The sequence below is a fragment of the Indicator indicator genome, chromosome Z (genome assembly GCF_027791375.1).
Source record: "Indicator indicator isolate 239-I01 chromosome Z, UM_Iind_1.1, whole genome shotgun sequence".
NCBI classification, from domain to species: domain Eukaryota; kingdom Metazoa; phylum Chordata; class Aves; order Piciformes; family Indicatoridae; genus Indicator; species Indicator indicator.
Genome location: NC_072053.1, coordinates 47,392,043 through 47,417,578, shown reverse-complemented (window position 1 = coordinate 47,417,578; position 25,536 = coordinate 47,392,043). Strand labels below are relative to the sequence as shown.

The following is a 25,536-nucleotide window of genomic DNA, read 5'->3' as shown; positions in this document are numbered from 1 at the left end:
TTCTCGGTTGGACTTGGTGATCCTGAGGGTCTTTTCCAACCTGAATGTTTCTGTGAAAGCAGATTTTATAGAAGTCTTCCAGTATTTCAAGGGATCCCACAGGACAGCTGGGGAGGGAATTTTTGCAAAGACCTGTAGTGACGGAATAATGAGAGATAACTGCTTCAAACTGTAAAAAGCAGATTTAGGTTAGACATTAGGAAGAAATTTTTCACCATGAAGGTGGTGAGGCACTGGAACAGGTTGCCCAGAGAAGTTGTGGAGGATACAACCATGCAAGAGTTCAAAGCCAGATTAGATGGGGCCTTGAGCAACTTAGTCTAATAAGATATGTCCCTGCCCATGGCAGGGCGGAATTGGAACTAAGTCAGCTCTAAAACCCATTCCAACCCAAACCATTCTATGATGCTATAGTCTCTCTCTTAATCTCCAACAAAATTCCTGACTCACTTTACTGTCATTTTGTATGGGATTAATTGCTTGGGGAAAATTCATCTGCACACTTGAGCAGTTACCATCCTCAAAAGAAATATTTGGAAAGGCTAAATTTGTTAGCTTACCAAAAGCAACTGTTCTTTTTTAATTTTTATTGAACATTCCTGTTTTTCTCATCATCAACTGTATTCCATAATACATTGACTTTTGTATCAAAATAGTGATACTAGCAGTATCTGAGAGATTTCACACCGAGTAAAAAAAGTAAAGAAAAAAATATTTTGTTCTCATTTATAATATAACAGTGGCTACATGCCTTGCAACTTCTGAATGAACAATACCAGGTCAAAAATAAACAATATATAAACTGTTACAACTTTATAAACTGTTACAACTTTATAAAACAAATGGTGGAGTTACTAAAAAAATTAACAATAAGCACTAAAGCTTCCTTCAATTAAGTTGCATTTTTCAACCATAAGCATTTTGTACAATAAAGCTATCTGGCTCAGATGGTGACTCACTCCAGCTTCAGGAAGATGGTGAGTCAACATCTCCCCACCCATTAAGAGAGAGAAATGCAAATGCAAAGAGCTCCTACAATGAGTGGTAACACAATGCCTTTGTGTCAGATCACTCTGAAAGTAGAATTACAGGCCTGAAAAACAATAAAATAATGAAGTAAAAAAATAAAAAAAATCCCAACCAGCCAACTGAACAAAAAAAAAAAAAAACCAAACAACCCATACCAAATACTACTATGATGAAAATGGCATAACAGCCAAATTACTGAGAAAATGTATTAAAGAGTTAATGTCTAAGTGTGTATTACTAAATTGTAACATACTGATTCCTACCCTTTCAGGTCTGCAGTAAGTGCTGCTGATTGTTTGTTTGGTTGTTTTGTTTTTGTTTTTGTTTTCTGAGAAAATGCAAAAACCATATAAAGATGCTCTTAGCCTTTTAAAAACAACTTTCTAGGCTATTTCCTTATTTCAAAAGACTCAGCTAGGTGCACTGGGGATATGCCTGGATGCCCAGCTTTTCTGTATAAAAAGACTGTAATTACCCATGCTCACTAATAGACAAGGAAAACTGTCTCAGAAAAAGAGTGTAGACAGGAAACATCTGACATCAGTGAAGTGGTAGTGTTGTACTGACATGGAAAGGGGAAGGCAGGAGTTTTCTGAACTTCACACATCATAATTAAATAAACAAATCCACATGAAACCCAACATCTTACAAGTGTCTCTTCTAATGCTACCCAGCATTTTATGTACGTTTATGAGAGGCAGATCAGATATACTTCCTCATTCTGTTCTGCATAGCAGCAGGGCCAGATCAGCAGATAGCAGAAGACAACCAGCTTCTTCTGTTAGTTTTAAATGCTTCTGGTTCAGGAAGTGGGCATCGTGTTTTGAGCTAATCTGTGACATTAGTGATGTGGTGTGCCAGATGTACTCTGGAAAATGTGTTTTGCTGGCCTGGAGAGAAAGTGCTTGCAGAAAACTGCTTCTGGCAGATTGATAAACTCTGTCATCTTGTGCAAACCACTCTTACTTTGAACTTCAGACTTTAATCTGATTGCTTTCACCTATTTCTAATTATGTAGGAGCCAGTTATTCCCCTTCTATTAAGCCTACCAGTGTCTGGGTGTTTCTTTTCCAAAAATAAAAAAAATAAAATTAAAATATTGAGGTTAGGTTTTAGTCATGTTTTATTCCTGGGGCATTTCTGCCATGGGGTTATATGAAAAAGAAGACCTTACAACCACCAAAGTTCAGTGAAGAGTGGAAGCCACTTTGACTGTTATAAACTCTTTTTTCTCTCAGTGTCGGAGATAATACATCTTGATATATTGCCTTTGAACTGGAACAAGAAATATCAAAAGTGAAAGGAGGAACTTGATTTTAATTTTCCTTTTTTAAACATTTTTATCTTATGATCCTCTAAAGGTCCCTTCCAACCCAGTGCATTCTCTGATTCTAGCCTGAAAAATTTATGGCAATTTACTACATGCAGAGATGTGGCCATGGCAGAGGAGGAGAGCTATTACAACACACTCATTGTATTTTCCCTTCTGAAGTATGCTCCTGCTTTTTCCAGCACATAGTTTTGCAAGGCGTGTTTGTGGTTTGGTGGTGGTTAGGGTTGGTGTTTTTTTTTTTTTTTTTTTTTGTGGTTCTGGACAGTACCCAGATTTAGCTGCTACAAAGAGCGGATGGTTGTTTGGGCTGTGGAAACACTGGTTGCTAGGTGGGGTCTCCTGCACAGACATAAAAGCAACAAGAGGCCATCTCTCTCTTTCTTCTGACTGTGCCACCCTGGAAAGCACTATTTTGAGAAACAAGGTATGTTTTTGTAGTTGTTTTGTGCTCTCTTTAGATCTGACAAAGTTTAAGAGCTTTACACTAAATTTGTCAAGTAACTTGGTGCTGTTTTCTGTGGCTTGGATTTGCTGGCAAGGTAAGAAAGAAATGGGTGTGGACAGGAGAAATTTTTTGTAACTTTTCAAATATGCAAGAGGGCTTGGGCAATTACTGCTTTTCTTTATGCAAGCAATTAAAACAAACAAAAAGTTTAAAAGATTAAAGGTAAACTCACTTAAATTTGACTGTTTCCTATGCTGCTGCTTTGCTTTTGTAGTAGGCTGCTGTGGTAATCTGCTGTTCCTGGAAAATTATTGTGCTTTCTGTGGAAACTTAAAAAAGAAGCAGCTGTTGTTTCAAAAACTGGTTGTGGCTTTAGGACTGTAAAAATGTCTTTGTTCATAAAAGTGATGAAAATGAGTCAGGAAAATCTTTCAGAAATATAAGAGCAAAAGCATGAGTTCATGACAAAGAATTTAGGGAAAACTACATAAACTGCATCATCTGGAATTTGTTCTGCTAAAACTTTCCACTGAATTTTCCAAGGATGAGGTTGTTTTTCAGTCTGATGGCTTCATTCATATTCAGTAGAATTTCCACTGCAAAATAAATTATTACTGAAATCTACTGCCTATTTTTCTAATAGAGTGCAATGACCTTTTTTACATCAAGATCCTGGTAACTATTATTGAAGGGTGATCCAAGATGATATATTTAATATGGTTAAATAAGCATGGAGAAATTGTGTCATTTGGGAGAAACTATAATGTAGACTGTAGAGTCTAGCTTATGCCTTTAAATATTTTCAATAAATATTGAGTATTGAGTTTTCTCAAAACTTTTTAAAACATACATGTACCTGTGTTAAAGGGACATTATTCTGGGGACTGGGGGTCAAGACTGGGAAGCAACATTAGAGTAATTCTTGTGAGGCAACAGTAGGGCTTTCAGTCTGTATCTGTTTTTTTGTATTCCAGTTGCAATGCTGATCATTCTATCTGAGAAAAATAAAATGAATGAAAATTGCCATGCTTTTCAAAATGAGAAATTTTAAGTTCTTGATCCTCCTTCTTTTTAAATGGGATGTTCTAGAAATTCAAGTTTGGGAACTGGGACACATAGCTTGGACATTATTTTATTAAATGGAATAACTCTAAAATTGTTATATGATAAAGTGCAACCAGGAAGAAGTGTCTCACTCTTTTATGGTACCTTTTGTTTGTACCACTGTCAACATACATACATTTTTTCCTTTTCCTGTTCAGAGACTTCATCCTAAACTCAAAAGCAGAGGAAAATATCTGGCAGAAAGCCATCAGTTCTTCCAGTTGTTTGCATACAAAATTAAAATCATATTTTGACTGAATTTATCCCTCCTGGATCCGGGTATTCTTTACAGAAGCTGTTTGCATTTAAGAATGACATGAGTCAAAGCAGTGGGAAAGACCTTAACTTAGTCAGGGGTTGGCTGACTTCATAGATTCCAGTCTTCTTTTGTCTTGGTAGCCATAGTTTCTTACAGTTTCATACGTAAGGCTTAATTTTCTGAGCCAATTCAAGCAGATAAGCTCTTTAGTCCCTCTTAAGAGCCATTGCTTACTTTGACTTCTATATCTATTGCATGATTTGTTTACTAGATGGAAACAGATGGATCTACCTGCCAAAGTGTCTTTATTTAAAAAGGAGGGGGGAAAAAGAAAGCAGATTTGTAACACAGAATTATTTCAGTATTTCTCTAGTTAAAGTAGCATAGACATAGAGATTTAGGAGGTTTAATAAATTCAATTCAGTGTATGCTAGCAGCCTTCTGTTCTACTCATCCTCAAGGACAACAAAACTTCCTGAGCTGGGTGTGAGCTGTAGGAACAGGCAGAAGAAATGGAGATGTTAGCAGTTCCCCATGAAAGCAGACTTTCTCCAAGAAGTATTACACTATCAATCAAAACCACTGTTTTGGTCCCACTTTTTCTCTGATCTGGTACTGTGAGACTGAATGTTGTTCCTTAGTTTTAAACAGTTATACACTCTCTGAATCCATCAGTCAACAGGCATACCTGTACACGTCACTGTTGGTGAGTCAGTGCACTTAGTATGGAGGCTGCTTATGCCTCTTTAGGGCATAAATAAGGCAAGCGTGTTTGCAGCTTAAGCTGCATTATTTTATGTACTTGTGTATATGAGTTACTTTATATGAGTTATGCCCTAAGACCACCAATAACAACTTGTTTCTTTACACAAGATTCAAAGATATTTCGGTTTATCCAGCAACATTACCTTTAGTTTGTTGTTCATAGATAACACTTTAAAACCAACCCTTCCCTGAAGTCTGCTATGAAAGTGTGTTTTGGGGAAAAAAAAATCTATTTTGAGCAGACTGAAAGGACTTTATCTGTTAAAATATTATTTTTTCTCTATGTTCCCTCACTGTTTCTATTAGCAAAATGAATATTCATACAAAGGGTTGTTATGAAGCAATCTATTAATTATTTTTGAGTGCTCAGTGTCAAGCAACATCACCATTGGTCATTATTCCCATTCTGCATGGTATCTTATGGAAAAGCTAGTAGGATTCTCATTTTGAGTGATAAAAAGCAAAAAAAATTTTTTTTCCCTACTTATTAAAGGGACGATTGTCAATTCTTTTGTAGAAAATGGACAAAATGTATAAGAAATAAGGAACAATATGACTGAAACTGTCCAACTTTATTTGTCTTCATTAGGATGGAGCTACTCAAAGAAATTACATGGGAGTGTATTTAGCAAGGGAATATCTTCTTTTTTTTAAATATAATCTACAAGAGTTTCAACCTCAGTACATAATTGGTCAAGAACTCTTGTTTACTCCTGAATTTGAATAGGGTCAAATATTTGGTAAGCTAAATGGTTGTAACTGATACCATAATTAATGGGTAAAAACATAGTTTAGTTTGTTTCTGGTAATGTCCTTTTGTAAGTCAATGATAATGTTTAGGTATTGCCAAAATATAGTAAATAAGCAAATAGTCCAATTAGTTTACTGTTCTTGTTCTAACTTAAAACTTCTCCTAGCACCTAAGAGTGTCGGAATGGGTGAGCAGTTTTGGAGCATTGCATCACTGGACAAACATAAAAGTTACATGTTTCCAACAGCACAAGCTAATTACTGCTTAGGAAACTAACTTCTGCATATCACAGTTCAAGAGAAAGGATTTTGAGTGGGGAACCTTAAGTTGCACTGTTGATGAAAATGATGAAAGAGTTTTGTAACTTAATGCATCTCTTCCCAGAAAATCTGTCAACATGGCTATGGTATCAGAATTCTTGAAACAGGCATGGTTCATGGAAAATCAGGAGCAGGAATGTATTGTAAGTATTACCACCTTTTGAGATTGTCATGTATATGGGGAGCATCATGTTAAGGGAAGTAAAACAGTAATAAGATTCCAGTGGGTTAGAACTGATTCCAGTTTTATTGTGGTTTATAATCTACTGTAATGTAATAACATAGTAAGTCTACTATCAGATGAAAAACTACTCTTATTTGCATGTATCAATCTAGTTATCAATCCAAATTCCTAGGCAGAACTAGTCACTTTAGTGAATTTATAATTCCAAGAGGCTGATCACTGAATGACTCAAGCTGTCATCTTTAAGATAGTCATCTGATGCACAGGTATGTGAACATGTTCGGATGATATACAGGAGAAAACCAGAGGCTCTTAAGCTAAGGTACAGGAAGCGATGATTTAGAACTCAGGAATGTAAAGGAGGAAATAAAGTCACTAGCATATGTCTTAGTTATCATGTCATGTGTCATGCTTACGGTGGAAAGAGTCACTGAATGAAATATCCTAGATGTTCAGCATAGATACTGCTTAGGAGGGAGGCTTGCAGTGGTGAGACATCAAGAGTTATTGCACAAAGTATTAAGAGTATTTGTGATAATGAGGTTGATTAAGATTTCAAAATGACTGTCAGGAAAGTTTAAATAGTGTAATGTGAATTTCTAGGAGATGCTGAAAGATCTTGAGAAAAAATTAACACAGAGGTGAAGATTTAGTAAATAAATTTTTCTGCTCTAGATGTTTGTGGATTTTGTAATTTTGGCTCCACTAAATTTTGTACATAAACCTTTACCTCCATCATTCTGTCCCCAAAGCACTATCAGGGTCCTGAGGTTACAGGCTTTTTTTTTTTTTTTTTATTGCTAGCAAATAAGTTTCCCATAGAAACCAGTATCCAAAAATTAACCCAGTACACCTGGGAATAAGTTCGATTCTGCTGTTGGCTTATCATACAAGTCACAGTGATTTTTTTTTTTTTCCAAACTGCACAAAACAATGCTTTAAGGGTGCAGTCCCTCTGCTCTCTTTCAACTCCTAGTGCTGTAATTGTGAAGGGTAATGAATATTTAACTATCAGATTTTGAAACTGTACAGAATTCTGTGTGTAAAACATTTATCTGTAAAATCTTGCTATTTCTCTTGGACTATTTAGGCAACAAAAGATTATTTTTAAAAATGGTGAGTTGTTGAAACAGGAGAAAGAGTTTAGACAATTCTCAAAAGGTTTAGCTAAACTACTGCTGTTGGGTTTTTTTGTTTTGTTTTGAATAAAATATCCCATCGTATATCACATCGATGGCAAATTTATATAAATAATTAATTCAAAATCTTAGGGCATCTTAGAGCTCCTATGAAAGAAGAGAAGTTTGTTAGGTATTGTTATTAGGTAATAGGTCCTACCAGTAGCTTGATGTGTCGTGTTGCTGATTTAGGGTAGGGCACATAATCTTATAGTATAGTGAAATTTATCCCCTGTAGTTATTCTCAGACCCCTTTAGAAATTGACTAAGGAGTGCCCAGATAGGACTGGATTCATCAAAGGTGACCCATAGATAACACCTGTGAAGAAATTGTGGGTTTTACCTCAAGTTTCAAAGAGCTAGGTAACAGTTCTCTCATTCCTTGTAGATTAGGCTTCAGTTCTTATCCAAGATCTTGTATGTAAAAAGTGCTATAGACATATAGCTATAGACATAAGTCATCTGAGAAGTCTCATAATATGATGCACAGTCCATTTGCATAAGAAAAGCATAGTGATTATTAGCACTTTATTGGCAGTACTTGTAGTATTTGGTTGTGGGTTTAGAGTCTTTACAATTTGGACATAATTGTGTATTAGGGTAATTAAGTATTTTCCCATGGAATCCAGGTTACCCTGTGGAACAGTCTTCAGTTACCTAAAGCAATATACTAAGTACTTTCTGTTATATGAGAGTTGTGAAAGGAACAGGTTTGATAAATATCCATTACTAAGTCTGTGTAATTCTCTGTAGTTACAAAACTGTGTATGTTCCTTGATAGTCCTAAAATGGTAAATCCCAAATATATGGTTTAGTAAGTATCTAAAATTATCTCTTTGCAAAAATATTCTGTGGAATGAGCATTTGTTTTTCTCTTTAAATTATTCTTTTTCTCCTCTGCAGAAAACTTCAAAAGGTGGTCCTGGAGTACAGTCATACCCAAATTTCAATCCATCAGCTGATGTTGTTGCTTTGGACAAAGCTATTACTGTAAAGGGTAAGAGGAGTAAATATATAATGTGCTACAATAGAACTCTTCCTTGGGAAATTCTGAGAATGACACTGAATAAAGTATCAGAGTGAGAGGCAAGAGCAAGCAGGAGAGATACCTCTTTTTCAAGCCTGGCAATACATAAAATTATGCCACTTGGTAAAGAATCTCAACTCTTTGATATCCTGAGGTTATATTACAGTTTTGGAACCTAATACTACTTTAAAGTCTTTGAATATGTTGACAGAAGGGTAAACATTTAATTTCTAGACAACAGAAGAGTATTATAACATTGCATATAGTACTAGTACTTTTTGATTTCCATAAAATCTCTGCAGGAGGCAGACAAAATGCTGATAATGTGCTATATAGTTCTATTGCATTTTTCACTTTTAATAATGAAATTCACATTTGGCGTTTTATCAGTAGCTCAAAACCTTTTTGTTTGGTGACTCATAGGTGTGGATGAAGCCACCATCATTGACATCTTGACTAAAAGAACAAATGCTCAGCGTCAGCAGATCAAAGCGGCCTATCAACAGGCTAAAGGAAAGGTAATATATATATATTTTCAACAGAAGCCCAGAATATCAGTGCTGCTTCTGGCTCAGATGGCCTATACAGCTTTAGCTTCATAGAACACAAAAGTTACATTCTTCTGACTTTGTGAAAATCATGACAGAACGGAAATGTCCTAGAACTATATTGCCAGTGCTGAGCCTTTGAATACAGTGCCCACTATTTTGAAATAGTAAAAAAAAAAAAAAAGTTTTCATTTTCCAGCTTTTTGAAAGCCATAGATATCCTTTAAATCACTAAATCACTGTGAATAAAGATATTTCACTACCACCTAGGAGACAGTTTGCTGAGAGAAAGGTAGAGATGAAGAAAAGTACTTTGAGGTATCTCTGAGTATTTAAGTCTAGAGGGAATACTAAATAGTGTAGGAAAGTTAAAGGACCATAACAATGTTTCATAAATATACCAACACTGGTACAGGGATGAGTGTACAAAGGGCAGCGTTGTTCTGCCTCTGAGTGATAAAGACTCCTAGTCCTTGGAAATAAGAATGCTGAAAATCACTGTCTATTTCTGGAAAAGGTTTTAATTGCTCTTTTATCTATATCAAATTTTCTCTAGCTGAACTTCTAGCTTTGAATTGTAATTATAATTCCATAGTCAGCACACCAGAGCTACTAATCATTTGCTCCTTGGAAAGTGATTCCTTTTAAAGACCAACTTAGAAAATAAGTCTTACAGCCCAGATTTCCTGTTTCTATTCAGGAGACTTTACTTGTGATTATCACAGCTGTCTCCCCCATCAGAGGAAGTTCCAGCCTTGCAATTGTATTTTTTAAACACATAAATGAAAATATAATTTCAAAGACACAGAATGAATAATACATTTAGATTGTTAGATACCCTGGTACCTGGCACATTATCAAAACCAGAACAGAACTACAGACACACTCCTTGCTTCTGAAATAATGTCTTTGAGTTAGGCATCCTGACAAAGGAAGTTGGTCTTCTTACTCTTACAGTCACAATCTGAATGCATAACTGGTGAAGAGAAAGACTGCTGAGCATTTCCAGATAAGAGGCAGAAAAAATCAGGGTGGTTTTTTGTTTTGCTTTGTTTTGGTAGGTTTGTTTGGTGTGTTTTTGTTTTTTAGTTAAATGTAGATCACATTAAAATATAGCCCAATTCTTAACATCTGGACTTGAAGTTTCATAAAGAGTGATATTATGCAATGCCCACAGAGTTTCTACTGCAAATTCTGTGTCCCTTATACAATAAATGGGTGAACTTGAACTAAGGTGTTATCCAGAGAAGCAACTCAAGTTATAATTGTAACAGCAATAGAAGATTACCTTGTCTCAAACAAACAGAAGAACAAGCACCCTTATTTGACTCATCTTCTGATACTGTAAAAGGATGAATAGGACTGAACTGAAATTTATGAAACCACTCCTGAATACTTACTGATGAACTCTGACACTATGACATAAAAGTGATAAATCAAAAAATTCAAGTAGGGCTTTATAATTCTTTCTAGTAGCTAAAGGAGTGATGTAGATTAACATTCATCAGAGATCAGACTAATTTTTTTTTGCTGTGGCTGAACAGCAGCTATTAACCATTCGCTAGTTTTTCATGTTTCTTATTCTTGGTGTCACAGAGTCTGGAAGAAGCCCTGAAAAAAGTTCTCAAAAGCCACCTGGAAGATGTTGTTGTGGCTCTGCTCAAAACTCCAGCTCAATTTGATGCTGAAGAATTAAGAGCCTCTATGAAGGTAAGGATGAAATAATAATATTTCATGGAAGTTTATTTTTTTCTTTCTTTTTCCACATGGGGCTTTTAAAGTCAAGTCCATAATTTTCATCTTATCATTTTCTAAATTTTAAGTTTCCTGTGTCAGACATCTCTAAAAATTCGATCATTTTATCAGGGGCTCGGAACTGATGAAGATACCTTAATTGAGATTCTAGCCTCAAGAAACAACAGAGAGATCAGAGAGGCCAGCAGATACTACAAAGAAGGTAATTCAGTGGAAAAAAAGAAATACCAACGGTATAATACTGTAGCGGACAGATTACAGTCACAAAAGCACTTCTCAATACAAGAAGGGTGCTCCAGTAGGCAAGTAAAGCTTCACATAGAAGTGAAAGATTTCTAGGGAAGGGAGGTTGTAATCACTTATTTTGACTTACAAAGATCCCAATACAAATTAAAAAGGCGTACCATTACAGGCAGAACTGTGGATGTATCTTGGATTAGGCCATTAATTTAGATACTTTCTAGGATGCAAGCAAAACCCAGCTACTTCTCTTCTAACTAAGCCTTGACTGATTTCTTAAGATCTCACTAGGCTTGAAAAAAGAAGCTTATTGTTTTAGGACACAGATAGCGTTAGTAATAGGAGCAATCAGTCAACTAAATAGGGAAAATCTTTGAGGATGTAACTAAAATGCAATGTAGCATTTCTTGTATTTGTAGTTAATACATACATATTAACTGCAGTCGATCAATGTTGTCTAAATAAATCATGTTTCGAGCGGTTATGGACTAACTTTTCCAAGCGATTTCCATTGAAACAGTCTTACTTAGAAGCCCAAACATACAGTTTGATTATTTTCAGAAGAGTTTTGTGACTGAGTTCAATGCTTATGAGAACAAACTGCAATAATAATGAAAGACAAGTGGATAAGGAAAACTTTCAAGCTTTTTTGTAGTTCACAAGCAAGTGTCCAAGACAGTGCTACCCACAAAACCTTAGATAAAGATTTTCTTTCAGGATATTTGGGGGTTATCCTCCAATTTCACAGCACATCTCAGGAATTAGAGGACATGTTACAAACACACTCCTCTAGAAGCCAATGAGAGAAAACTGAGAAAACTGCGCATCTAGTGGTCATACTTGAGTGGAAGATCAAGAAAGTCTGAAAATAATATAAGCATAGAATAGTTGGAGTTGGAAGAGACCCTAAATGATAATTTAGTCAACCTAGTTGACTAAAAACATCAAATTCTTTTGATTTCAGTGCTGAAGAGAGATTTGACGCAAGACATTGTCTCTGACACATCTGGAGACTTTCAGAAGGCTTTGGTTGCTCTGGCCAAGGTATGCTGTGCTTAAGTATTTTGAATGACACTACCCATAATAAAAAAAACAATGCGGTCAAGACTGTTTTTAAAAAGATATACAATAATAAGGAGTTAGGTAGTATTTATTTCCTTGCATAATTTTTTTTTACGTATTGTGTGCCACATGATATGGTTCTTAAGATATTTTATTTTATTTGTATTTTAAAAACATGGGTCTTTATTATTTTTTTATCAGTTATGCTTTTAAGAATTTTTTGTGGTAACTATAAGTACTTGAAAAAAACAACAACAAACATAGTGTCATGTTAATTGACTAGAAATAGAAAAAGAAGGAAGGCTTACAATTAGAGAAATAAATGGCTTGGTTTATTTCTTGCTGTTAAGATATATCTCTAGTAGTTAGATAATAGGGCAGAGTTATGGAACTAACAAGTGGACAAAATGTTTCGTGATTTATATTCCATAGTAGATGAGCTTAACACTGAAGCTGCCCAAGAAAAAGACCCTTTGAAAATACAGAAATATTTGATTCTGAGGTTGTTGAATGCATGCATATGAAGCTTGCACATGCACACAAGATATTTTTCATTATGTCCATGTGCACAATTTTTCAGGTTTTGGTTTCAAACCAGCTTGAAAAAGGTCTCTCAAATGGTAATCAGGGAGAAAATTGCGGCTTCTAAGCCTGTAACTTCACATTAGGAATCAATACTTTGATGTAGATTTTAATGTAGGACTTCAGAATTATGATGCTGAAGACCTTAGAAGTGTGAGTTCTGTTAGATTACAAATACCATAGCTTTATTAATGGAAAGATTGTTGTAATTGTGTCTATCTGCAAATATGTATTAAATTATGTATTAGAATGGTGGGGCAGAACTCTAAAATGCTGAGTTTTGGTGAATGGAATGATTGTGAGTACCATTGTAATCTTACTCGCTTCTTTATATAGGCTGACCGAAGTGAAGACCTTCATGTGAATGATGATCTTGCTGACAACGATGCCAGGGTAAGATTATACTTGGCACCCTCCAGAGCTTCTTCATTTAGCTTGAGTTTATGAAGTCTGGCGGTGATTATTCACCCCGAATCTTGTGTGTGGCAGACCTCACAGAATATGTATGTTATGTAGCAATTGTCTCTGAGGATACTATTTTACAAATTTCATGTAAGCTGTGCTATCTGAAGGGAATTAAATCTTCACCCTAATATCTAGCTTCAGAAACATTTCTGCAAGACCTTTTCTAGTTCATTGTGATGCAAAGAGACTAGACTACAAGGTTCAAGTAAAAATTTATGTGGGCTTCATTTGCAGGTTTGCCTTCAAGGCTCAAGCAAACAATTTGAACTTCGATACAATGGGAGAATGTGCTATTACAACTATTACAAGAATGGGCTATAACAACCTAAAAAGCACACTGAATATTTCATGTGTGGTATTTAATCACCTGTGATTACAAACTTAGAGCATGATAAATAATCACTTACCCTCCAGGAAAGGGCTCTCAATCCCATAAAATTGACATCGGCCAAAAATACCTGAAAATGTGTTTTCTATCTGCATGGTGTTATCTAGGTACTGTATATAAGAGAATTATGAAACATTGGTAAAGCTGCAGTTAGTTTGGGGTTGTTTAGAACCATAGAATTGTTTAGACTGGAAAAGGCCTTCAAGATCATAGAGTCCAGCCATTAACCTAACACTATCAAGTCTTCTACTAAACCGTGACCATAACCACATGTCTTTTAAATATCTCCAGGAATACTAATCCAACCCCTTTGCCTAGGCAGCATGTTCCAGTGCTTGACAACCCTTCCAGTGAAGAAATTTTTCCTTATCTCCAACCCAAACTTCCTCTGGTACAACTTGAGGCCATTTTCTCTCATTATATCATCCATTGGCTTTGCTATAATCTCCTTTCAGGTAGCTGTAGAAAGCATTAAGGTCTCCCTTCAGTTTCTTATTCTCCAGACTAAACAACCCCAGTTGCCTCAGCCACTCCTTATCAGTCTTGTTCTCTAGACATTTTGCTAGCTTCATTGCTATCTCTGGATCACCTCTAGCACCTTGATGTCTTTCTTCTAGTGAAGGGCCCAAAACTGAACAAAGTGCTTAAGGTGTGGCCCCAGCAGCTTTGAGCACAGGTGAACAATCAATTCTCTGGTTCTTCTTGCTGTACTGTTCCTGGTACAGGCCAGAATGCCGTTGGCTGTTTTGTCCACCTGAGCACAGTGCTGGCTCATACTTGGTCAACTGTTGATCAACAACCCCAGGTCTTTTCCTCCTGGGTGGCTTACCAGCCACTCTTCTCCAGGCCAGTAGAACTGCTGTGACCAAATTGCAGGACCTGGTATTTGGCCTTACTAAACCTCATACAGTTGGTCTTGACCCCTTGATCCAGCCTGTTCAGGTCCCTGTGTAGAGCCTGCTTACCTTAAAGCAGATCAACACTCCCACCCAGCTTGTTGTCTTCAAACTTACTGAGGGTGCACGCAATCCCTTCATCTGGAGCATTCATAAAGATACCAAAGAGAAAGGGTCCCAATACTGAGCCCTGGGAAACATGACTTTTAACCCAGTGAAGTGTCCACCCATCCAAACCATAAGCATCTAGTTTCTTCAGGTGGATGTTTTGGGACACAGTGTTAAAGGCTTTACTATAGTCCAGGTAAACCAACATTGAAAGTTTTACCTTGAATCACTTAGCAGGTTACCTTGTCATAGAGAGGAGATAAGCCCAATTGCCCAGTTGTCCTGCATGTTCTCCACAGTGGAACTGAAGATTATTTTCTGCATAACCTTCCCTGGTAGTGGGGTCAAACTGATAGGTGTGTAATGCCCTGGATCCTCCTTCCAGTCCTTCCCTTCTTGTAGAAGAGTGGCACATTTGCTCACTTCCAGTCAACTGGGACCTCTACAGTTCGCCAGTACTGCTGATATGTTATGGATTGTATCAAGGGCTAGAGTTCATTACAAACAATGGCCTGCCTCTGATTGGTAGTCTCAGAAGTACAGTATTTCTGTTTGGGTTTTGCTATACTGAGGTTAACTTTACTACATTATTTTCTTCATGACAGGCCTTGTATGAAGCAGGAGAGAAAAGGAAAGGAACAGATATTAATGTGTTTATCACTCTTCTAACTGCAAGAAGCTACCCACATCTCCGAAGGGGTATGTTGTATGAAACTGTCCTTTGCTGGAATGATGTTTTGAACATGACCTGTTCATAAACTCAGAGAAGACAAAGATTATCAACAAGTGACTCTGATGCTACAAAGATTTTTCTAATTGCACGCATACTTGCTGATTATGGATGCAGTTGGCAGTTTGCCTGTTCTTTCCACACTATTGATGGGCCCTATAGCTTAGGTTGTTATCAGAACTGTTACAGTGAGATCTCACATAGCTAGTGATCAGTGTGGCAGATGTTCTGCATGCTTTGCTATGTGATCTTGACTCTCAGCCAATTTACCGTGAGTAAAGAGATACCACCTAGTGTTACAGGCTTCAGTGAAGTCATTGAACCATCTTTATCTCTACCAAAGGGCACGTGAACCCTACCATCCTAACAAAGTTCCATCCTGCACCAGTCCATGTGCTAATACTGCACTTTACTGTGCAGTGTGATGGGTGAAGAAAATTAGAAAGATGGCCACAAATAAGAGCAGAATAAGGCAGAGGCAATGCAGGGAGAATACTATATTTTCATCACTATTCTCTGAAATTTCCTTCACTTACTCAGTTTTTCAGAAGTACACCAAATACAGCAAGCACGACATGAACAAGGTACTGGATTTGGAGCTAAAAGGTGATATTGAGAACTGCCTGACTGCCATTGGTAAGTGGTTCTGCAGATTGTAATCTACTAAATATACTGACCACATGAAAATGGTTTTCATTTCTGTCATGTTGATTCTGATGTATGATAATTCTGCGTTTGCCCTGATTCACTGAGAAACTTGCTAAATAATATTTTGGAAAATTCTAGATCTAGAATAGTGAGTTAATGGACTTATTTGTAATTGGTTAATGAATGGATAGAAATGTATGTGTAGAAATACTCTTCTGATATATAAAAGGGTGATTTGAGGAAAGCAGATGTGTCACCAATATAGGAAGAACTTTACAAGAAGCCAATAAGTCAAAAAAAGCTATCAGAACAGCCACAATTTATATCAAAAATCCAATGGTTTTAAATCTGTCTTCAAAACCACAAAACTAAACCCACTCTTTTGTAAATTTTATTTTTCAAAAGCATTTATCATTATTAAAAATGTAACAAATGACTTTTGATGTTTTGTTCAAGAAAATATTCTTATAAGATTTGTGATAAGACCCTTAACATTACTGTTCCTCATGAACAATAAGGGGAGGCAGTGACTCAGTTATATTACCCTTATTAGTAGACCAGGAATGAAATCAAGAGCTAGACACCCATCTTGTTCTTGTATTTTGTATTACAGTTAGGCATACTTTAGATGAAAAAATATGTCCCATCAGACCCCTCTTAGTATCAGAAGTACTTACTATATCTTGGTTTACAAAACGTTAAATTACAACCTCCAACTCTGCTTTAGAGGACAGAAATGCTTTCTCATTTTTTCTTGTAATCCACAATATATTTCATAATGTTGTGGTTGTGAGCTAATTAGCACAGTCTTATCTTTACAGTCATTTTTCTTCCCTGACTAAATTGCTTTCTGATTAGACAGAGGAAAAGGAGCTGATGCTTCTCCTGTGTTTTGAAGACAGATAACAAGGGAATAGATAAATAGGGTATGCTGGTAGGAATGCTGAGACTATTTTTAAAGTGTTTTCTTTCCAGATGTTTGAGTTGTTGCACGTATAACAGTTGTGACCTTATCTCATTATTTTATTACAGTGAAGTGTGCCACGAGCAAGCCAGCTTTCTTTGCTGAAAAGCTCCATTCGGCAATGAAGGTAACCTAAAGAAAGAATTCATCTTCTTAAAGAGGGTGGGTGCTTTATTAACTGAAACATAGCAAGCTAGCCAGAGATCTCTAAGCTATTTCTCTGATAAAAAAGGACTTCAGAAGAATGTTCAGTGTATGTCTTTCTCTTCTTCTGTTCCTTCCTTTGAAACCTCTAAGGGTTTTTCCATAGGAGGAGATGTCTGTTTGCTATAGACAAAGGCATCATTTACTCTAGACAGTGATAGAAAGCTAACTGCAACTTTTATTACTTACAAAACCACAAACATATTAGTTAAAAGTAAATAGAGCTGTAATTATGTACCTGGACAAGAACACTGTAGAAGTCTAATCTTTGACAAGGAATCCATGGTCCTTCCAGCAAATTGGGAACCTGAATTGAGTGAGGGAGCTGTTGGTCCTCAAAGAGTCTAGTAAGCAGGTCTTTTCATTTCTCCTGAGACTTGGATAGGAGCAGTACATGAAAAATTGAGCAAAACATTATGAAAATACACTCTTTAAAAATAAGTTTTAAAAGGCACTGAAGTCTAGCCTATATCTGGTGTTTAGCAAGCACAGTGAAGGATTGTCTCACTTTATGAAGCAGCTATAAGAAATATATAAAGAAAAATCCAGGGATGCAAATAGCCTGTCAGAAATTATTTATGCTCATAAAGAACAGAAGGGACCTCCCCCCCCCATGAGAGGTGTTAAAGAAACAGGATGTGGGCTCTGTTCACCCACAATGAGATCTTGATGTAAGGTGTGGCAATTATATAAATAGGCATAAGTTGGTATAAGTTTAGCAAGGGGGTTGGACTAGATGATCTTCAGAGGTCTCTTTCAACCCATAACAATTCTTGCTTCTGTGATAAGCAGCTTTTTTTTTGTTTTGTTTTCTTTTTAATTTTAGTTTTCTTCTTACTCTTTTTTCTCTTAACAGGGGATGGGAACACGGCACAAAGAACTCATCAGAATTATGGTTTCTCGGCATGAAGTGGATATGAATGAGATCAAAGGCTATTACAAGAAGATGTATGGCATCTCTCTCCGCCAAGCCATTATGGTAGGTTTTCTCTCAGGTAACATATGAAATGCAAAACAACCAAATTGTTTTGGAAGTCCAGTAATGGTTTGCTAACTCTTGCTCCTCAGTCACCAGTTCATCCTGAGTAAGTCATGAAGCTGAGTAACTCATGTTACCCATGATCCATAATTCCGTTTCTAGGACAATATTTATGTCACAAAAGCTATAGCAATTTGTTAGTGGTGGTACATGTGTCAGGATAACTTCTTATAGTAAAAGGCATGAACTGAATGGAGACTACAGTATCCCCAGGTTTCAGTACTTGGGCAGATATGAGATATATTGGCAGGAAAATGGAGATGATTGTACTGACAGCTCTGTGGGACCTATTTGATGCAACTGGCTATTGATTTTAACATTTGAAGTACATCTGCAAGTACCTTGTTCACTTGATATTTCTTTGGCCTGCTTTCCAGGTGACTTAACTAAGTAAGTTAAAGTAACAAAAAATATTTTTTTAAAGGAGAGGCCACCCAATGTATTTCCCAGGAAGTTTAAATCAGTGACTTAAAGCTAAACTTGTAAAGCAGCTTTGTGAAGACTAGTAGACAACACTAAAAAAAGAGGAAGTCTTTGTTGGACTAGAAACATACACCCTACATGTATCAAAATGCCTTTTTTTTTATTGGTGTCTACTACGTTTTCAGTTAGGCACCAAAAATTGCTTTTATTCTTCCCTCAAAAATTACTTTTATTCTTCCCTCATAAATTCATGTGACCTGTGATTTGGTATGCAATTATATCAACTCATGGTGTTCCAAAAAGCTGAGTGTATCCAAGCAGCTTGAGGTGTAGTGTGGTTAGACTACACAATTCATATGTCTCTGCAAAGTAGATGGAAATTTGAGGGAACCTAATATGTTAGTAGTTGCGCTGCATATTTAATGCATGCTACCCATTTTTTTCCCAAGCTGAATAAGCAATCCTATGATGAATCGAAAGTCACTGTACTATCAGGCTCTGTTTGCAATAATCCTAGATACAATATATGTAGTATTTTAATATTAATGAACAATGGACATCACTGGGCAAATAAAGCGTCTCATCACTTTATCTGGAGAAGAAAAGCTTAAGCTTCTGAGTGAGCTGAAATCTTCTGTTTCTCTTCTTTACTTACATCATGAGACCACCCAGCTTTGTCTGCCTCTGCTCCACTCTGGAAATGCATGCTTATTTATAGGTCATACAAATAACTTCAGTGAAAGTACTTCGGTCAAGCTCAGTCTGTGGCTAACGTTTCAAGTGATTAATTTATTTACACGAAGGACTGATATTTACTTCATACATGTTGAACACTTACTGAAAAGTATTTCACTTGAGACCATTATCCTAACAATTGTGGGATTTTTGTACTTGAATTGGCAGGATGAACTCAAAGGAGATTATGAAAACATCCTGGTGGCTTTATGTGGAAGTGATAACTAAGTTTCTTGTTCCTGTGAGGCATTCAAGACCTGTTGATGAAGATACTTATATTTGCCTCAACTGTCTGTATAAGGCTTTAAACAGTGAGTTTTCTCTGGAATGGTACTTAGTCCATGTATGTTATGTCAAAAACCTGTAACCTCAAATGTATTTTCTCAGTATCTTCATTCTGAGTGGCTTTAATACCTCTAATTGCAATTATTTATCCAAAGTCAAAGAATGCCACCAAGTTTCTATTTGCTTGATTAATTATGACAAAAGTAAAGTTTTTATCTATGCTGAGCAAATAAACTTCTAAAAATAAAAGCAACCTGAGTGGAACTTTGTATGTTTTTTGTTGCTTTTCTGCACTTCAAGTTGTCTGTGTACAGTGCATGAGAGAAAAATCAGTAAATAGCTAATCAAGCAAGCATGTGGCAATGTAAGACGGTATAGCTGAGAACGTGTCTTTTCATTTAACTTCAGACAGGTGATATGTAAGCAAGATCTAATAAAAAGAACTAAAAATAACTACTTAAACAGTTAACAATAACTCTTGTTAATTTTTGTTTAAATTTCAGAGTACATAAACCTGTTATCTTTTATAATTAGGAAAAAAAAGTAACTGAAACCCCTTTTCTTACCCCAGACAGGACTTTCATCTTTTTCCTGATGAATGATGATGCCATTTTTTGTTATCTCTGAAGTAAAAACAAATACTATCACTACCTCTATTTTTGAACAGAGTTCATGCTTGGCATTACCCTCCTGATTGTTCCAGATGATGAATAAATGAGTTCATTATAGTCCTTAGGTGCGCTGATGGAATTAAATATTCCTTGGTTCTTTGTTACATGCAGACATTGCTGATCTTTGTTACTCACTTGAACAATGGCATTCCCCAATTCAAGGGATAGAGATGTGCTGGAGAGACTCCAAGGGAGAGTCACAGGGATGATTAGAGGACTTGAACATCTCTCACATGAAGAAAGAATTAGTGACCTGGGGCTGTTTAATCTTGAGAAAAGAAGACTGAGAGGGGATCTTATCAATGACTATAAATACCTGAGGAATGGGTTTCAAGATGAAGGTGCCAATCTCTTTTCAGTAGTGCCCGGTGATAAAACGAGGAACAATGGATGCAAGTTAGAACACTGGAGGTTGCACCTCAACATGTGAAGACACTTTACAGTAAGAGAGATGGAGCACTGGAACAGGCTGCCCAGAAAGGTTGGAGGTGGGGGGGAGTGGACTCAATGATCCCTAGAGGTCCCTTCCAACCTCTAACATTCTGTGATTCTGCCTACAGCAGGTTAAACTATTGGGAAATCAAAGGTCATCTTGACTAATTTGCAGGAATCACTGCAGGCCCAATTTGGTTCACATTGGGATGGTTTAGGATAACAGAATAAGGTATCTGGAAAAGGAGAAGTCGTCTTCTAGAAGAAATATTTACATTAGTAGAGTTGAGAGAAGATTCCCATGTGCTTTCCACAGGGCCAAATTTTAATCTACCTCCATTATTTTGCAAGTTCTATACTTCCTACCCTACCATAGTTTATTTTGTCATAAATGCATGCAGCATGGGCAACGAACAGGAGGAACTGGAGATCTGTTCAGTGTCAATGCCATGATCTCATTGAAATTACTGAGACACAGAGGGATAGGTCACGTGACCAGAATGTTGTCATGAACAGCTGTGTACTGTTCAGGAAAGATAGATCAGGCAGGTGAGGCAGTGGTGTTACTCTTTATGTATGTAAACAACTGGAATTTATTGAGCTTTGCCTAGGTGGGGATGAAGAACCAGTTGAAAGTTTATGGGTAAGAATCAGGGGGTAGGCTAAAATGGGAGATACTGTTGCTGTTTGCTACAGACCAACAGACCAGGAAGGAGAAGTAGACAAAGCCTTCTACAAAAAACTGGAGATAGCCTCAAGATAAATGCCTTGGTGCTTATGGGCAACTTCAATCACCCAGATATTTGCTGGAAAGGCCACACATTTAGGCACACACAATCCAGAAGTTTCCTGCAGTGTATTGATGATAACCTTCTCACACAGGTGGTGGAGGAGCCAACATTGAGAGGTGTGCTGCTGGACCTTGTAATAACAAACTAAGATGGATTGATCGGGGATGTAGAGGCCAGGTTTAGCCTTGGCTGTAGGGACCATGATGTGGTGGACTTCAGTATCACACAAGGAAGGATAGGCAGGATTACAACCCTAGACTTTAGGTGGGATAACTTTGTTCTCTTCAATGACCTACTTGGAGGAATTCCATGGGCCAAAACTCTAAAATGTAGGGGAACTAGGACAGGTGGTTAATATTCAACTTCCTCCAAGTTAATGATAGGTGCATTTCTTTGAGTAATAAATCAAGTAGAGCAGTCAGGAGACTTGCATGGATGAGTAAAGAACTGCTGAGAAAAGTGATGTGGAAGAAGTTCAAAGTATGTGGAAAGTGGGTCTGGTCGCTTGGGAGAATAATAGGAACATAGACAGGTTATGCAGAGATGCAGTGATCAAGGCCAAAGCCTTCTTAGAATTAAATCTGGGGAAAAAAAGCAAAAGGGCTTCTTCAAAGACATCAGTGGTAGAAGGAAGAACGGCAAAAATTTGGGCCCACTGCTAAATGAAGGTGGGACCCTGGTAACTGAGGATGCAGAGAAGGCAAAGTTACTGAATGCCTTCTTTATCTCAGTCTTCACATCTGGGACCACCCCCTAGGAATCCCAGCCTCTGGAAGTAAGAGAGAAAACCTGGAAGAAGAAGGTCTCTACACCTGTCAGAGGGGATTGGTTTAGAGATCATTTAAATTGAGCATACCTAAATCCATGGGCCCTGATGGGATGCATAAATGGGTGATGAGAGAGCTGTCTGATGCTGTTGCTCTACCACCCTCCATCATCTTTGAAAGATTGTGGAGAACCAGAGAGATGCCTGACGGGAGGAAAGCCAGTGTCACTTCAGTCTCCAAAAAGGCTAAGAGGATGGACCCGTGAAACTACAGACCAATCAGAGTCACTTCCACCCCTGGAAGGGTGCCAGACTATTCTTCAGCTTATTCTGAAGGTCATTTCTAGGAACATGGAAGAAAATAAGATTATCAGCAGCAGCCAACATGGATTTACCAATGGCAAGTCATATTTGACTAATCTGATAGCCTTCTGTTGTGTGTCTGAAAGGGCAGACACAGGGAAAGCAGTGGGTGTTGCCTTCCTTAACTTTAGTGAGGCTTTTGACACTGTCTCCCATAACATCCTTGTGGGAAAGCTCAGGAAGAGTGGCTTGGAAGAGTGGCTCAGAAGAGTGGACAGTGGAGATGGATCAAAAACTGGCTAAACAACAGAGCCCAGAGGGTTGTAATCAATGGAACAGAGTCTAGTTGGAGACCTTTAGCAAGTGGTGTTCCCCAGGGGTCACTGCTGGGCCCAGTCTTGTTCAACAGATTTGTTAACAACCTAGATCAAGAGATGGAGGTTATCCTCATCAAATTTCCTGATGATACCAAACTGGGAGGAGTGGCTGACACACCAGAATGCTGTGCTGCCATTCGGTGAGACTTGACAGACTGGACAGCAGGGCGAAGTTGAACCTAATGAAGTTCAACAAGAATAAGGGCAGAGTCCTGCACCTGGAGAGGAACTCTTGAAGGCGCAGGAATGGGCTGTCCCAATGTGCTGGAAGATGAGCTGACAATGGAGACAGCTGGACTGGATGGGCAAGGAGCTTCTAAAGGAATTAAGGGGAAAAAAGAGGGCATATCACCTTTGGAAAAAAGGGGAGGTATCCCAGGAAGAGTTTAAGGACGTTGCTAGGTCTTATAGGAAAAAAATTAGAGAGGCAAAAGCCCATTTAGAACTTAGACTGGCCACTGCTGTAAAGGAGAATAAAAAATATTTCAGTAAATGTGTTAATGGCAAAAGAAGGGAAAGGACAAGCTCCACTCCTTATTAGGTGTGGAGGGGAATATAGTAACAAAAGACGAGGAAAAGGCAGAGGTACTTAACACCTTCTTTGTCTCAATATTCAATAGCGGGACAGGTTGTCTTCAGGACAACTGGCCGCCTGAACTGGCAGATGGAGCCAGGGACCAGTATAGTCCCCCTGTAATCCAGGAAGAAGCAGTAAGGGACCTGCTGAGTCTCTTGGATCCTCACAAGTCCATGTGTCCAAGGGCTGTTTAGTCTAAAGAAGAGAAGGCTACGAGGGCACCTTATCAATGTCTACATACCTATGAAGGGTGGCTGTCAGGAGGATGAAGCCACTTTTTTCAGTGATACCCAGTAAGTCAGGGGGCAAAGGGCATAAATTCCATCACAGGAAATTCCATCTCAACATGAGAATTTTTTTTTTCTTTTGACTATAAGGGTGCCAGAGAGGCCGCTCAGAGAGGTTGTGGAGTCTCCTTCTCTAGAGATCTTCAAAACTGGCCTGTGCATACTTCTGTGTGACCTGCCCTAAGTCACAGGGGGGATGGACTAGATGATCTCTGGAGGTCATTTCCACCCCTAGCATTCTATGTTTCTATGCTAAGTGGAAGAGAAAGATTCTGACATAAGTTTATGGAACACACACATGGTAGGTATCAGTTAAAAAAAAAAGCACATAAACAGCCAGGCATATACACAGAGGTCGTGGGCTGAGGGATCTGTTCGAGTTAATTAAAAGCTTCAGAGAAAACAAAACCAAACAACTTTGTATGCTTTGAGTGTGGCAGTAGCAAAAGATGCATTTTTTAAAAAGGCAAATATCAGGAGAATGCAGTTCCCCAGTCCTTTAGTCCATATAATGATGAGTTGGAGGGGTTGATTGTGATAATAAAAGTTGATTGGAAAGTCTACCTTCACTGAATGAGAAATGAAGATTGCACTTTGATTTTTTCCTAGAACACCCTTGCTTCTTTTCTTACTAAAGAAAATGCACACAAGGGAATAATTAGCTGCAGTGGTGGTTTCCTTTAGAACTTGTTATGATAATCAAATATGTTTTGATTATATAAATTCATAAGAAACATATATGCTTTGCTGACTTTGGTATGGCTAAGAACCTTTTAAAAGTCAAGAACCTTCAATGAATGGAATTCAAGATACTGCCTGTGTTGTTGGCAGGACCTTTGAAGAAATAAAAAACCCATAGAACAAACCTGTGCTCAGTGGATAGGCTGTAGCCAATTAACTTGTAACCAGTAGATTATTAGGACTAATGGTGAAACTTCTGTTTCAACATTTCAGTCATTGTGAAACTGAGAGGCACTGTAGCTATGCAAAAGGAAAGAATCTGGTTTCATCAGCATAGAAAAGAATTTTTTTCAAGAGATATACTCACCAAAGTCGCCAAAAATCCATAAAAAACAACATAGTAATTAAAAAAATTATTCCAATTAAAGTTGAAGAGGTGACTGAAGATTTAAGTTTATTGGAAGTGACCACTTTCCTTTAGACTGAGTTTAAGAGGGTCTCAGCAGCAGCATGTTTTTTGTGAAAGTCCAGCCTAACTATTCAACTTTAAAATGCAAACTAGAGCAACAAGGATTTACCTTTAAAGAAGAGATGGTTTGTAGTTAAACATGTTGTTAATATAAAGTTTTCTTACATGATCATGATTTTTTCAGGACTGTACAGCAGAAAGAAATGATTACTGTACACTTTACAGCTCTCCCAATTTTAAGTTATTTTGCTGTTGTGAAATTTTGTGCCCAAAGAGGCAAGAGTAGCTGAATTTGCATTGTACTTTATTTTGCTAATGACACAATACTGGCAGGAGTGGCTGATGCACCTGAAGGCTGTGCTGCCATTCAGTGGGACATAGGCTGGAGAGATGGATGAAGAGAACTTAGTGAAATACAACAAGGGCAAGCATAGAATCTTGTAACTGGGATAGAGCAACCCCCTGGACCATCATAGGTTGGGTACTGACACATTAGAGAGCAGCACAGAGGAAAGGGACTTGGGGGTCCTGGTGGATTGAAGGATCACTATGAGCCTGCAATGTGCCCTTGTGGCCAAGAAGGCCAATGGTATCCTGGGGTATATTAAAAGAGGTGTAATTAGTAGGTTGAGAGAGGATCTTCTCCCTCTCTGCTCTGTCCTGATGAGGTCACATCTGAAATATTGTGTCTAGTTCTGGGTATCTCAGTTCAAGA

At 37.6% G+C, this 25,536-nt stretch overlaps 1 protein-coding gene across 1 annotated transcript; it reads left to right on the top strand.

Moving 5' to 3' along the window:
• The first annotated feature begins 2,753 nt into the window (after nucleotides 1–2,753).
• Nucleotides 2,754–19,711, top strand: ANXA1 (annexin A1). The gene is made up of 13 exons (XM_054397416.1): nucleotides 2,754–2,786; nucleotides 6,071–6,149; nucleotides 8,272–8,365; nucleotides 8,819–8,913; nucleotides 10,540–10,653; nucleotides 10,810–10,900; nucleotides 11,903–11,982; nucleotides 12,919–12,975; nucleotides 15,045–15,138; nucleotides 15,710–15,805; nucleotides 16,850–16,908; nucleotides 17,842–17,964; nucleotides 19,351–19,711. The coding sequence occupies exons 2-13, from the start codon at nucleotides 6,084–6,086 to the stop codon at nucleotides 19,408–19,410; spliced, it is 1,029 nt and encodes a 342-aa protein (XP_054253391.1). The 5' UTR covers nucleotides 2,754–2,786; nucleotides 6,071–6,083; the 3' UTR covers nucleotides 19,411–19,711.
• The last annotated feature ends 5,825 nt before the right edge of the window (nucleotides 19,712–25,536 follow it).